General features: G+C 35.5%; 1 protein-coding gene across 3 annotated transcripts in view; it reads left to right on the top strand.

The window, feature by feature from the left end:
• Positions 1–9,973, top strand: part of KCNJ3 (potassium inwardly rectifying channel subfamily J member 3) — a 251,251-nt gene extending 241,278 nt beyond the window's left edge. For 2 of the 3 annotated variants that reach the window (XM_072612009.1, XM_072612004.1), the window contains one exon: positions 489–9,973. In XM_072612009.1, the coding sequence (XP_072468110.1) occupies positions 489–494 (6 nt within the window). In that variant the 3' untranslated portion in view covers positions 495–9,973. The remainder of the gene's footprint in view (positions 1–488) is intronic. The other variant, XM_072612006.1, reaches the window with a different exon arrangement.
• Positions 9,974–13,531: the final 3,558 nt, after the last annotated feature.

The raw sequence follows: 13,531 nt of genomic DNA on the forward strand, positions 1-13,531 counted from the left end.
TTATTGTGATCATTTGTATATATTCTAAAATGTTTTGCACTTCTATTTTGTAGGCCACAATTTTACATTGTTAATGGAGACTAGTATTCTCAAATGCAAATTTTCTCCAGAAAGATATAAACCTGGATACCCTGGATCCCCAAAACTCATCATCTTTGCTTTTAAAATTAGGATTAGTTGGATCTGACAGCTAAGTACACAATGAGCATCTTTCAAGAGTAGAAAATAACTACTTTTTAAAATTAGGTTGTATATTTTCTAATATAATATTTTATATATACATATATGCATAGATATAATATGTTAACAAAAATCCAGAGTCAAACTTCTAACACACTCAGTCATTCAGTCTTAAAAATCACATCCTGGAAGCAAGTAATTGTAGTGATAATGTAAATTGGAATTATTGAGTCATGCTGGTTTTACACGTACTTTTAATTGCCTATCATTTTTCAAGTTATTTGTTTTGTGTTTTTTTCTACTTGTAGGGATGACCTGTCAGGCTCGGACTTCATACACTGAAGATGAAGTTCTTTGGGGTCACCGCTTTTTCCCTGTTATTTCCTTAGAGGAAGGATTCTTTAAAGTTGATTACTCCCAGTTCCATGCAACCTTTGAAGTCCCCACCCCACCTTACAGTGTGAAAGAACAGGAGGAAATGCTTCTCATGTCCTCCCCTTTAATAGCACCAGCCATAACTAACACTAAAGAAAGGAATAATTCTGTTGAATGTCTAGATGGAATAGATGACATTAGTACCAAACTCCCATCGAAGTTGCAGAAAATTACTGGAAGAGAAGACTTTCCCAAAAAACTCCTAAGAATGAGTTCTACAACTTCAGAAAAGGCCTACAGTTTGGGAGACTTACCCATGAAACTTCAACGAATAAGCTCAGTTCCTGGCAATTCAGAAGAAAAACTGGTATCTAAAACCACAAAGATGTTGTCTGATCCCATGAGCCAGTCGGTGGCTGATTTGCCACCAAAGCTTCAAAAGATGTCAGGAGGTGCAGCCAGAATGGAGGGGAACCTTCCAGCCAAATTAAGAAAAATGAACTCTGATCGGTTCACATAACAAAAGCAGACTTTTAGGCATTATTCAAAGTTGAAGTTAGTAGTAGTCCAAATTTTGTCTGACAAGGAAGCCTCTCCATAGGACAGATTGTGAAAAAGGTGACATTGCCCTGTGTATTCCATGTACCCATGTCAACATTGCTTCTCAAGTAATGTTGACTGTGCAGAAAATGGAAATTGTAACGGGGGAAAGTCAAAAGGGACCTGCTATTATTAACTGGCATGTAGTATCACACCAAGCATGCAATAATGTGCAAATTTCACATTTAGTTTTATGGCATGATTCTTACTATATTTATATTGTATATTCTGAAAAAAAAATTTAAGGAGGTATTACCCTCCCTATATTTCTAAAGTGTATAGTAGACAAAAATGAGTGGATAGCTTTCAGGGCACACTACAACTTTAAGTTAACATATTGCATATATGTATGTGTACCTATGCACATATATACATGTACATATATATTTCTGATAGAGATTGTGTTGTTCTGTTCAATATAATAGTCCTGCTGCATGTTTACTTTCTTAGAATGCTAAGGTTATTGGCATTACAAAATTATTAACCAGTTCCTTGGGCCTTAAATTATTTGTCATTTTAAAATTTGATTTAATGTTTGTTTCAGTTAATCTGTCATTTAGGATCATGGGAGGCTTTCACATGCTTTATAAGAGGCATTCACAAAGTTTGTACTATTTTAGGGCTGTGCAAATGATAACCCTTATAGAGTTAACTTTTTAAATACAAGATACAAATATGCAGTGATATCACTATATAAAGTGGCTTTATGATTTTTTTTACAAATGATGTGAAAATGATAAAAATGAAGAAATGTTGCTTGATTTGAGATCTGCAAATTTTGGTCCCTTTCCTGAAAAGCTTGTTTCTTAAAATGTTGTGAAGTTTTAAATAATTATGCTTTCTAAAAATATCAAAAGACTTACATTCTCAAACAGCTTCGTAGAGGACCCAGCACATGAACAAATGCTGAATCATTTTGGTAATAATTAGGAGTCAAGTTACTTTGAATATGTCAGAATCTGATTACAAGTTCAGTGATGAATGCTTTGTATTTCAGCCTTAATCAATTGGACTGGTATAAACATTATGGTGTGGAATTTTTCTTACTTTTAAGCCAAGTAATTATCTCAAACAAGGTGACCATTCAATGATAAAACTATGATAAATATTTATCCATAACAAATGTATAGGTCTTATTTGATTTCAATTTTTATTGTTTTCCTCTGCTAAATAGTTTTGTTGTCTTATTGCCCTCGTTTTTTCCTCTCACTTCAGCACTTTCTCCTATTCATTTGATCCCATTGATTTGGAAGGGAACTTTTTGTACAGAAGAAATATATGGGGTTTTGTGGGGGGATGAAAATCTAATGTAATAAGAATACTTTCAGAGCAAATTTTGGCTCCATCAGGCTCCCAGCTCTAAACTCATCCAGTCCAGCATGTATTTCTTTTAAGCACCTAGCACATACAAAGCACTACAGTTGGTACTGTAGATACGAAGATAAAAGAGACGTTCTCTAGCCTTCAGGAACCCACATACTATAGCAGAGAATGTAAACATTTAAACAAATAAGTATACGCATGTTCATTTGGGGAGGAGAAAGGAGAAAGTCCTAATTGCTCTTAGGATCATGAAATACTAAGAGCTGGCACATGAACTGAGACTTGGCCAATAGTATTTTCCTAATCCCAACTTCTGAAACTTTTTCATAGTTTGTATGAAGTTGTATTTACCAATCAGTGGAATACTTGAGACAGTGATTTGCAAAGAACACATGATAAAGTCAGCAGTTTGAGAAGGTAACCATAACATACCTTCACTGATTCTTTATGGCCATGTTCACAAGGAGCAACCTGTAATGAAAAAGGCATAAAGAGTAATGCTATATCTTACTCTGGTTTTCTTTATTATAGTAGGATTGTGTGTGTGTGTGTGTGTGTGTGTGTGTGTGTGTGTATGTACTCTGACCCAGTGACTTCCTAAGGATCATAGATTTAGAGCTAGGAAGAACCATAGAAGGCATCATCAGATCCAACTCCCTCATTTTACATAAAAGGAGGAAACAAAAGGGGAGAGTGGCTAAGTAGCCTGCCAAGGGTCACACATTGGATTCAAAGTAAGTCGTCATAAAATCTGGTACTGCTCTCTATAATTATGCCACATATTATTGCTTGGTTATTCTGTGGGACTGGTTCATGTTTCCCCTAGCACCATTGTGGTTATTTGGGATGCATTTAGTAGTGTAAATGATATTTTGTTTTGTAGAAAAGCAGTATTGGTTCTCAAAGTGTGGAGGTCCCAGATACCTTTCAAGAAGGCTTACAGGTTAAAACTATTTTCATAATAATACTAAGACTTTAGTTTTAATTTCTAATATGGTAAATATCTGTAACTAGAACCCACACAAGCAAAAATATATTTGGGGGGAGGAATTCTTCAATAATTTTTAAGAATATAAAGGAGTCCTGAGACCAAAATGTTTGTGAACCAAATAGTCAATAAAGGCTCAACTATGTGATAAGTCACTTGATCTCTCAAGGCCCCCTGGCAACTCTTTAAAGATTATATATTAAAGAGGCCTGGTTCATCTTGTGTTTTCTAAGCTGTGATGAAATCTCTCTCTCTCTCTCTCTCTCTCTCTCTCTCTCTCTCTCTCTCTCTCTCTCTCTCTGTCTCTCTCTCTGTCTCTCTCTCTCTCTCTCACACACACACACACACACACACACACACACACACACACACACACACACACACCTGATTAGAATGGTAACTCATAATATTAAGCCTGAAAGTCAAACTAGGCAAATATCCCACTGAATGAACATCATTAGTTCTCTTTCTCCCAGGGTCACCTCCTCTTACACAAATATCTGACTATCTGAAATGTGATTGATTTATTTATAAAAGAACAAAGACACTACAGGACATTATGAATACTACTAGGGTCAGTTGATTAAAAGTAGTCAAGCATTTATTAAGCACTTAATATGACTCAGGCACTGAGCCAAACACTGGACATACCAAAAAAGGAGAAAAATATATCCCATGATCTCAGGAGTTCAGATTCTAATGGAATAGATAACATGCAAAGAAATGTGCGTACAAGATATGTACAGTATAAATGGAAAGTAATAGCGGAGGAAAGGCATGCTTTAGTAATTATTCAATATTGACTATCCATTGTGTACAGAACCCATTCCAATCCCTCCACGTTAACTCACTTGTGGCAGGAAATGAATAGATTGTGTGTGTGTTGGGGGTAGGGGTGGTATTTTCTTTTTTGGTGAATGTTGCCTTATATGAATGACAGACATCATTTCCAGAAAGGTACTCTCTGAAGTACTTTTTTACATTATTTCTAAGATCTCTCTATTTCAAATGGATGTGTCTGAGTGAACCTCATTTGTTCTTGTCACTTTTTGTGATGTAGCACTTCGCTTTCTAGGACTGGGGGTGAGAGACGCCCAAGGTAGTTACGTTATTCTCAATGAATTCATTACTATGAAACTGAACTGTGTTCACAACTATACTGAGTATAGTTAACAAAGAAATGGTGCCCTTTTCTCTCACTTCACCAGTTATTGGCTCTGTTTGACCTCTAGTCCAACCAAGTTATCTTATTTGCAACTTGTTCAAACTTGAGGCCTCTTGTCAAAATGATTCTTGAAACTTGTGTTTAGTCTGTGTATGGTGCCCTTCCTTAGCACAGAGGCCTTATGCAGTTTTATGGACTGAATAAAATATAAATCTCTGGGCACTGTCACTTGGCAGATTTTGTGATATTTAGGTCTTGGGAAAGAGTCTATAAGAAAGCAAACCTCCTTCAAGATGATCTTGGCTCATTGATGTTGTGGTCAACATTACAATACACACTGGAAGGAAACCCTCTGACACTACAAAGTGTTTGATGAATTGAACAATCCTATTTAAGTTAGCTGCTGCAAAATACTCCCTATTCATAGAGTTCTCGTGTTGCAGAACCCATCAAGATCAACATGCTCCAATCTGATTCATCCAAATGCTGTAAATAAATAAGTGAAATAAAATAATTTTGATAATTTGTGTCTTCAACTTTAAAAAAATCACATGTGAACTCATATCTTAGCCATCTGGTATGACATGAAAACATAATCTTTGATGAGTGTAGTGAAAACAACAAACAGAACGTGATTCTGTTTGAATTTTTAACTTATGGAAGGTCATTAGTCAACTAGTACAATGTACTCCGTTGTCCCAGTACATAAGCCACTCACTTCCTAGTAAGTAGTAAGATAGGCATGTAGGCAAATGGACTCTTTTAGAGCAAATAAGGGCCACTTAATGCATGCTTGTTACTAAGGAATGATTTAGGAAGTGTCCAAAAGCTGGCTCATGATCTGTTTGTAAGACTACTAATGTCTCAATTCTTATAGTTTTGCCCAGCCTGAGGGTTTAACACTATAAAGGCGGTTCAGATTAACTGCACAGCAGGTCTGTGTTCTCTACTGTGGAATCCATGCTTGAATTATACTGTAAATTGTACATATTTAAATTAAAATCAAAATAATTGCATTTTCTGGCATGCAATCTCTAATTACATAAATGTACAAGTTCATTTGAGTTATACAGAATATTAACTCTTGTACTCAATACTGCAAGCTCAGTTTTATCAAAGCTTTATTAAACTTTCAAAACATTGTTGGGTTTAATTTTTACAGTGTACTTGTCATTTTTACACTTTCCATCAGCTGATTATTCTGAGATTCTCTGGGGTAAGTTTAATTGTGGTTAGGCTTAATCCCCCTGAGATACAATGATCTGATCAAAGTTGTTCTTAAGAAAATGGTGGGAGAAAGTTTTTTCCCCCCTTGTTTCTGTTTCCAAAGCATTAGAAAGGCATAGAATATTGCAACAATCTAATAGCTTAATTGTAGTTTATTCAATAATCTAGTAAAAAGACCAGTGAGAGTAAAAAGGTTAGGGGCTATAGGTTTATTAAGACTAAAGGAAAGAGATAAGACATGAATAACTTTAAGGAAATTGGATTTACATACTGTTTCATTTATACTAAGAATTCTTAACCTTTTTTTTTCTGACATACATTGCTTTGGCAATCTGATAAAGCCTATACATCCCTTCTCAGGATAATTTTTTAAATGAATAAAACAAAATACATAGAATTGCAAAGGAAACAAAAGGTTAGTGAAAATAAACATTCATTTTTCCCCCATCCAAGTTCATGGACCCACATATCCACTGGCATATACAGAGGACTCAAAAGAAGAAATTAGTTAAAATTTCTTTAACATTGACCTATCTAGAAAGTGAATACATTTTAAAACATGTGACTAAGGGGAATTAGGGACTCTCAGGCACCGCAGATCTTTAATTGTTGAACTGTAAACCTTTTTAGAAGAATCCTACATCTCTGTACTGTCCTGGAAATTAAAATTATCTAAAGGGCCAATTCAGTGATAACTAAAGCCTTATCTTGGCATATTCACTGTCCTTGGATTCTTGGGAGCTACCCTTAAACATTTTTATCTCCTCTATTTGATTGGCAATAGATAAACTTAATTAAGCTTTCTTCCTGTACGTGAAAAGGTATGGAAGGGGAAAAACAAAACAAAACCAGTGTGCTTTGTGGAAATGACTGCAATTTTAACATAATTTCCCCAAAACATTTTGCTTCAGTGTGGTAGTATAGAGGAAATAAAGGAAATTTAGAAGATAGATTGAATCTTGTAGCATATTTGTGAAGAGCTAGGTGATGCAGTGAATAGAGTACTAGGCCTAGGAATAAGAAGACTGAAGTTCAAATTCTGCTCAGACATTTTCTAGGTATGTGACCCCGGGCAGATCCTTGACTGCTTCAAGTTCATCATCTATAAAATGGGGATAATAAAAGCACCTACCACCCAGGGTTGTTGTAAAGCTAAAATGAGGTAATTTTCTAAAGATCTTAGCAAATCTCAAGGTGCTGGATAAATGCAAGCTATGTGGTGCCGTGGATAGAGTGCTGTACCTCAAATGTGGACAACTCATCTTTATGAGTTCAAATCTGACCTCAGACACTTACTAACTTTGTGACTCTGAGCTACTCATTTAACCCTATTTGCCTCAGGTTCCTTACCTGTAAAATGAACTACAGAAGGAAGCAAACCATTCCAGAATCTTTGCCAAGCAAATCTCAAAGAGGATCGCAAAGAGTTGGAAAGGACTAAAACAATGACTGAACAACATTGTAATTGCTCTTATTCACCTGTACAGTATTATAATCTATTTCAAAAACGGGTTTTGTCTACTTCTGACAGCCCTACTCTCCATTCACAAACAGAACAACGTTATAATGCATTGTCTCATTCAATGTATAGCACCAAGGTGGCCACAATGCCTTTTAATCAAAAGACACCATGTACAGCACTTGATTCTGATTGTTCGGGAGTCTTTTATTAATCATTTAAACTAGAAAATAAATTAGGTCATTTGCATGTACAGAGACTTGCTTAAATACTTAAGCTGTACTTTTAAAATCGTCTCTCCTTTTCCTAATGGTTTCATGTGCACTCCTTGTATATTCGTGGAAGTTTGTATATTTGTGGAAGAGAATGAGGGCTAGGCTGAAATCAGAACCTGCCATTCAATTGAAAAAGCAGGGAAGACAGAAAGGGAGAAAGTTTTATCTAGACAAAGAGGTAGAAAAGTAAGAGGATGAAACAACTAAAGTGAATAAATTCCATGGCTAAAGTTTTCTGTCCCATTCTACCTCCTGTCTTCTGCTGCTTCCCTGTTTCTCCAACCTCAGGGAACTTTTAGGACTAATTGCCAATTAAACAGACTTCTCCATTCAGTATGGTGGCCCAGTCTTAAAGTGTCCTTGGAATAAAACAAAATTGTTACAGTCAGCATCTTTCTAGCTGACAAATTTGGGGAAGTTGTAGCCTTTTCAAATGGAGATTTTGCATGTAATCTTCAGGTACTCTGCACTAAGCATTTTAGAGAATGTTTCCCATGGTATTAATATACCTGAGGACAGAGCCTTACACTAGAAATAACTTTAAACAAATAGGATCAATCTGTTCTTCCCCTGTTTCTCAAATTAAATTTGTTCGTAGAATTGGCACAAATGAGATTGATAACGGATGTCTGTGTTTGTAGATGTATGTATGTTTATATGCAGAGCACTTATCAAACTTTAAAATTATATGTATGAATGCTAGTTATTGCTGTAATTAATGTCATCTTCCTTTCCACCCAGTTTCCATTCCTCTTCTTTCTCCCCCTTATTAGGAAAGTAAAGCTCTCAGAAAGCATCTTCTACATCACAGACCAGGCATTTCCTCTCAAATACATATCCATTAAAACCAATCCAAAACTGTAAAGAATAAAAAGACAGAATATGTTCAGTTTTAATCAGACCTATCCTGAATTCTTTTCAATTCTGGATATATGGCCCAATGCTTATTTTCATGATTGACTTAGTTTTTTCCTTTAGAGAATAACTCACACCTCATGGTTCTCTAGTGCTTTGAAGTTTACAAAGAGTTTTCCTCACACTAATTTTATGAGATAGATAATGCAAGTGTTATCCTCATTTTATAGATGGGGGCCACTGAGGCTCAAAGAGGTGTAATCAACTTCTCTATGTTCATATAGGTAGTGATTTGAACCCAAATTTTGCTGATCCCAAGCCCAATCCTCTTTCAATTACCCCTCACTGCCTCTCATTTAATGTGTACATAATCCATTTTAGGTGTTAGGGTCCATTTTCTTTTGGGCCCATGGGTAGCTACTGGCAGGAATGAGCTAGTATTAGCTAGTATTATTTTTCCTACTTGGGATATCAGTGACAAAAGGGAGAAAAAGACTTTAGACTAACGAGTATTAATGAGGAGGACTGCTGGTGTGAATGATTGGAAACAAGTTACTTTAAAAAATTCACAACCTCAAGATCCATTATTTAATGGCCATGGGTATAACTGCTGAGGGACTGGAGGTGGAGGAAGGATCCACACTGCAACTTCTCTATACCTTGGAACACTGTCTTCATGAAATGCTATGGCTACATACAATTACTTTTTGAGTTGTCCATTCTGTGATAATCTTCTCCAGATTCGACTTGGCTAGTAGTGCTCAGATGACCAATACATAGTTGGTCCCTGGGCCTGCTCGCAAAGATTTTCTATCTTGGTGGTAACTTGCAGAGTTTGTTCATAGCCTCTAAGAATCAAGATTCACCTGCATTCTTTGTTGAGACCTGGAAGGACTTCAGTTGAATAAAAGAAAATATGATTTTATATTTAAGGCTCAACATCTTATCAGTATAAAACACAATGTAGGTTCCTTTTCTTCAACTCGGCTCTTGAAAAGTGGGGAAAGAATTCCCGAAAACGAGAATGCTGGTATTTGTTTGCAGAAGGCTAGTCTAAACACTTTTTTGTGTATATTTCCTGAAGCATGCCATTACCATACAGTAAAGTCATTTGGAATATGTGAATGCCAATGTCCTAGAACTTCATTCTCAAAATAAATTCCAGGCTATTATTCAAGTAAATGATTCCTGAACAGTGTTCTAAAAAGTTGAAAGGAGCTGTAGGAAGGCTTACAGATAAATTAGATTAAACTTGAATTCCAGTGGCTGTGAAAATAGAAGTATTAAGTCAAAAAAATATCATTTAGATACAAGTTGATTCACTAAACCAAAGGTTTTACCCAGTGTACCATTGCATTTAATATGGAATGTGCAATCCACTGAGAATTCCTGTTTGCCTCTTTCAGTGAAAATCAAAAGATTTCTTGTAATAAGAAATGGGTCTATGGGAAGATGGAGAGGGGAGAGGTAACAAGGAAAATTAAATGATATAAAAATAAAAGATCAATAAATATTTTCAAAATAAATCTTGCATTCCAGTGTCTTCCTGAAAAAGTGCCATTTAGTATTTTTTTTTAATCAGATCTGTGATTTGTTGGGGTTGGAGGGTGGTTGAGAAAACTCAGTCTAGTAAATCATACCCACAGTTAGTGGGTAACTTAAAATGTGAGACAAATGCCTATGGCACCGAGAAAGTGATTTGCCCCTCTACATTTTAAAGGTAGGATTTAAAACTATTTTTCCTGGATCTAAGGAATCTTCTGCTACACCACACTGCCCCTGCACTTTGTACAAAGGAGGCACTTAAATATTAATTGAATTAACATTTCTTTGAAGTTCTTAGGAATAATGTTAAGCAAATGAAAGTAATATATTGTCCAATCTTTAAATTCATAAAAAATACTCATTTTCTTTAGTGCTTACAACAGTAATGTTTTTTTCTTTGTATGTAATTAGTTGCATACTAAATTTTCAGTAGTGAAGCTAAGAAAGGGACAGGTGACCCAATGAATAGAGCACTGGAGTCAGGAAGACCTGAGTTCAAATCTGTCTTCAACAATTTCTATCCGTGTGACCCTGGGCAAGTCCATCAGGTCACAGAGAGGTACAACTGAATGACTGAACAACTGTGAAGACAAGAAGAAGCAGACTTTCAGTAAATTGAGCTTATACTTTTATGGTAAGTACACAATGTCACAAAGTCATTGCAATAGCTATTCCCAATTCTTGGAATGTTTTCTCTCCTTACCTCTGCCTCTTATGTTTCCCAGCTTACTTTGAGCCTAATAGAGGAGGACACTCCTAGTTGTTCCTGCCCATGCCAACAACATACATGTCTAGCATTTATTAGAAATACACATATGTACATTTATGCAGGTGATACTACACATGTATCCACATGTGTGTATATACACATGTACATGTATACATTCATATGTATAGTATCTACATTATTATGTACATATTGTCTTTCCCATTAGAAGATGATGTCCTGGCTCAACACATAGTAAATATTTTAATAAATACTTATTGAATTATTGACAGAATACTTGGTCTTGCTTTTGGAAATAGATGCTCACTCAATGGCAAAGCTAGAAAAAGAATGCAAACTTTCATTGCAGGGGAAGAATATACAATTACTTAGAACTTGAGTCATTGGTACTTGGATTTTTCCAAGTACCAATGGAAAGTTTTGCTTATGCTCACCTCCTGCTTTCCTAAAATCTACCCCAAGTCTGAGAGTCTCAGACTGAGCCCTATAATGATGAGAGGGCCAAGAGAAGATGTTTGAGCCAGTACCTGAGCAGGATAAAAAAAAAGAAGAAAGACCACCTATGTGTCATTGGGGAATCTCTAAAATAATCTATAACTAGATAGGATATAAATTTCCACTGCTTCGGCAACTGGGGTTTGCAAATATCTTTGAAAAAAAATGAATACACTAACTTTCCAGCTGACCTTAGGTAAATGATTTCCCCCTACTCTCACTGGAAATAAAAATTTCATCTCTATCATCATGGTATTGGAGGCTTTTTCCCTTGTACCTCTTTCCCATTGCAACCCCAATAACCACACCAAATATTTATAAGAGAGTAGCTTACCTTTCCTCTATTTTCTTTTCCATGTATTTGTGGTAATGTTTAGTAGTATCTCCTTTTTTTATCCCTCAGAAAAGAATGCTTTCCATTAGATGGTCCACTAGAATCATAATCACCTGAAGACACATCTTAAACAGTTTAGAGATAGCTCAGTATTTTTCAAGATTAACACTACTTAAATCATTGGCTTTAAATTGCATTTTCCAAAGGAGGTTTTTGCAAAAATTGAGCATATACAAATAAGAATGGCATTCGGTATTAGAAAGCATCCCCTCTAAGTATTCAGTGTTTTTGCCTGGATGGTTATACCTTGCCCTTCTGTCCAGCCTTTCATTGCAGTAACTAATGAATTTATAATGAACATGACCTAATGTTTGCCATTACCCCCGTTACCAGAGATCATTGATACACTGTACACATTATATTCTGATTATACCCCTGGAACAGAACCTGAGCAGCCTTAATATAAGCCATAAATTAGTTCTTTTCTTTTAGTCTCCAAGAGGTAGCCATTATATCACAAGTGGTGGAGAATAAAAGAAAGTATTGCCTATAAGGAGTTTCTACCATACAGAACTTAAAATCTACAAATTGTTTTGGTATTCCAAGGATGTCATATAGACACTTCATATCTTCTCAAGTCTGTTTATTAACCTCCCACATAAAATTGTGGCATGACTCAAATGGATTTCTTTATCCCAACCATTAGGAAGACTAACTGTGTTGAAGGTATTCAGTTTTAACATATTTTCATTTTCAATAAAATTTACAAATGGAGTTTCCATCTTATGACCTTAATCCCATTCTTCTATAGGAATATTCAGTAGCTATCCAATTTTAAACTTTTCATTTAGGCAAAATAGATGTTTTGGAATTACCTGTGATGTCAGAAAGATCATACTTAAATGATAAATAATTACATCAAAGCTTCGGGGAAAGCCACAAAGCAAAAACAAGACCAAAAAACAGAAAAGGAAGGTGCCATTAGGGGGAATGCTAGCTAAAATATCTATGAATATCAAACACATTTATTAAGTCATTTTCCAGCCAGGCCAATAAAACAGTGATTGAACTGGTATTGAGTAATTCCTAAAATGTATTTTTAAAGATCAGAATCATAGCTTCAAAAATCTGATTATGGATACAATGAATTGTAGTCTATGGGAAAAGCTACTTCTTTCCAGAAACTCATGATATGTATGCAGAGGGATACAGTAGGAAGGAAGGAAAGGAATACAGAATTGATATCTCAGATGGACAAAATTCCTTTTTTATGACTTGGGAGTGAGAAGAGGTGTATGTCTTTATGTGTCTGAGGGAGGTGCATGCATGTATGTATATGTGCAAGTGCGTTTATGTGTGTGTGTAATGGCATAGGGAAGGATAGAATAAAGAAAACAGATAAGCCTGTTTACCAAGGCACAAACATGCACATAATGAGCTCTTAAGTTGATTAGCCCATGGAAAAATGATGGATTATGGATCAATAATCCTTGAAGTTGGGTTTACACAAGGAAACTAGCAATAATTTAAAAAATATAGTTTGTCTCTTTCATCACTGTGATCTGCATTTTTCATTCATTGATACTCTATAATACATTTGCTCATTTGTTGAGGAGGAGATAGTCATAATAAGAAACACAAAATCAATCCCAAAACATTCCCCAGTCACAAACACATTTCAACTTTCACTTGAGTTTCTAGAACCATGCCACAGTGAAAATATCCATCTTGTGTAGCCAGGGTCAGCGATTATTATGCACAAAAGAAATAGGTTTATAGCCTACTAGATTTAGAAAGGACCTCAAAAACTGTAGTTGGTTCAGCATAATCTTGGTCAGTAAAGTTGACTAAGGCATGTACCATGTTCGTGCCACTTCCAACATGGGCACAAATCAAGCCAAGTTCTTTTTCTAACTACTCAGGATCAGTTTTCTATAAAAGAAACTAAGTTGTAAAATGTGGTTGCTTGTGTTTATCACTTCT

This window comes from Notamacropus eugenii, chromosome 5 (assembly GCF_028372415.1).
Source record: "Notamacropus eugenii isolate mMacEug1 chromosome 5, mMacEug1.pri_v2, whole genome shotgun sequence".
NCBI classification, from domain to species: domain Eukaryota; kingdom Metazoa; phylum Chordata; class Mammalia; order Diprotodontia; family Macropodidae; genus Notamacropus; species Notamacropus eugenii.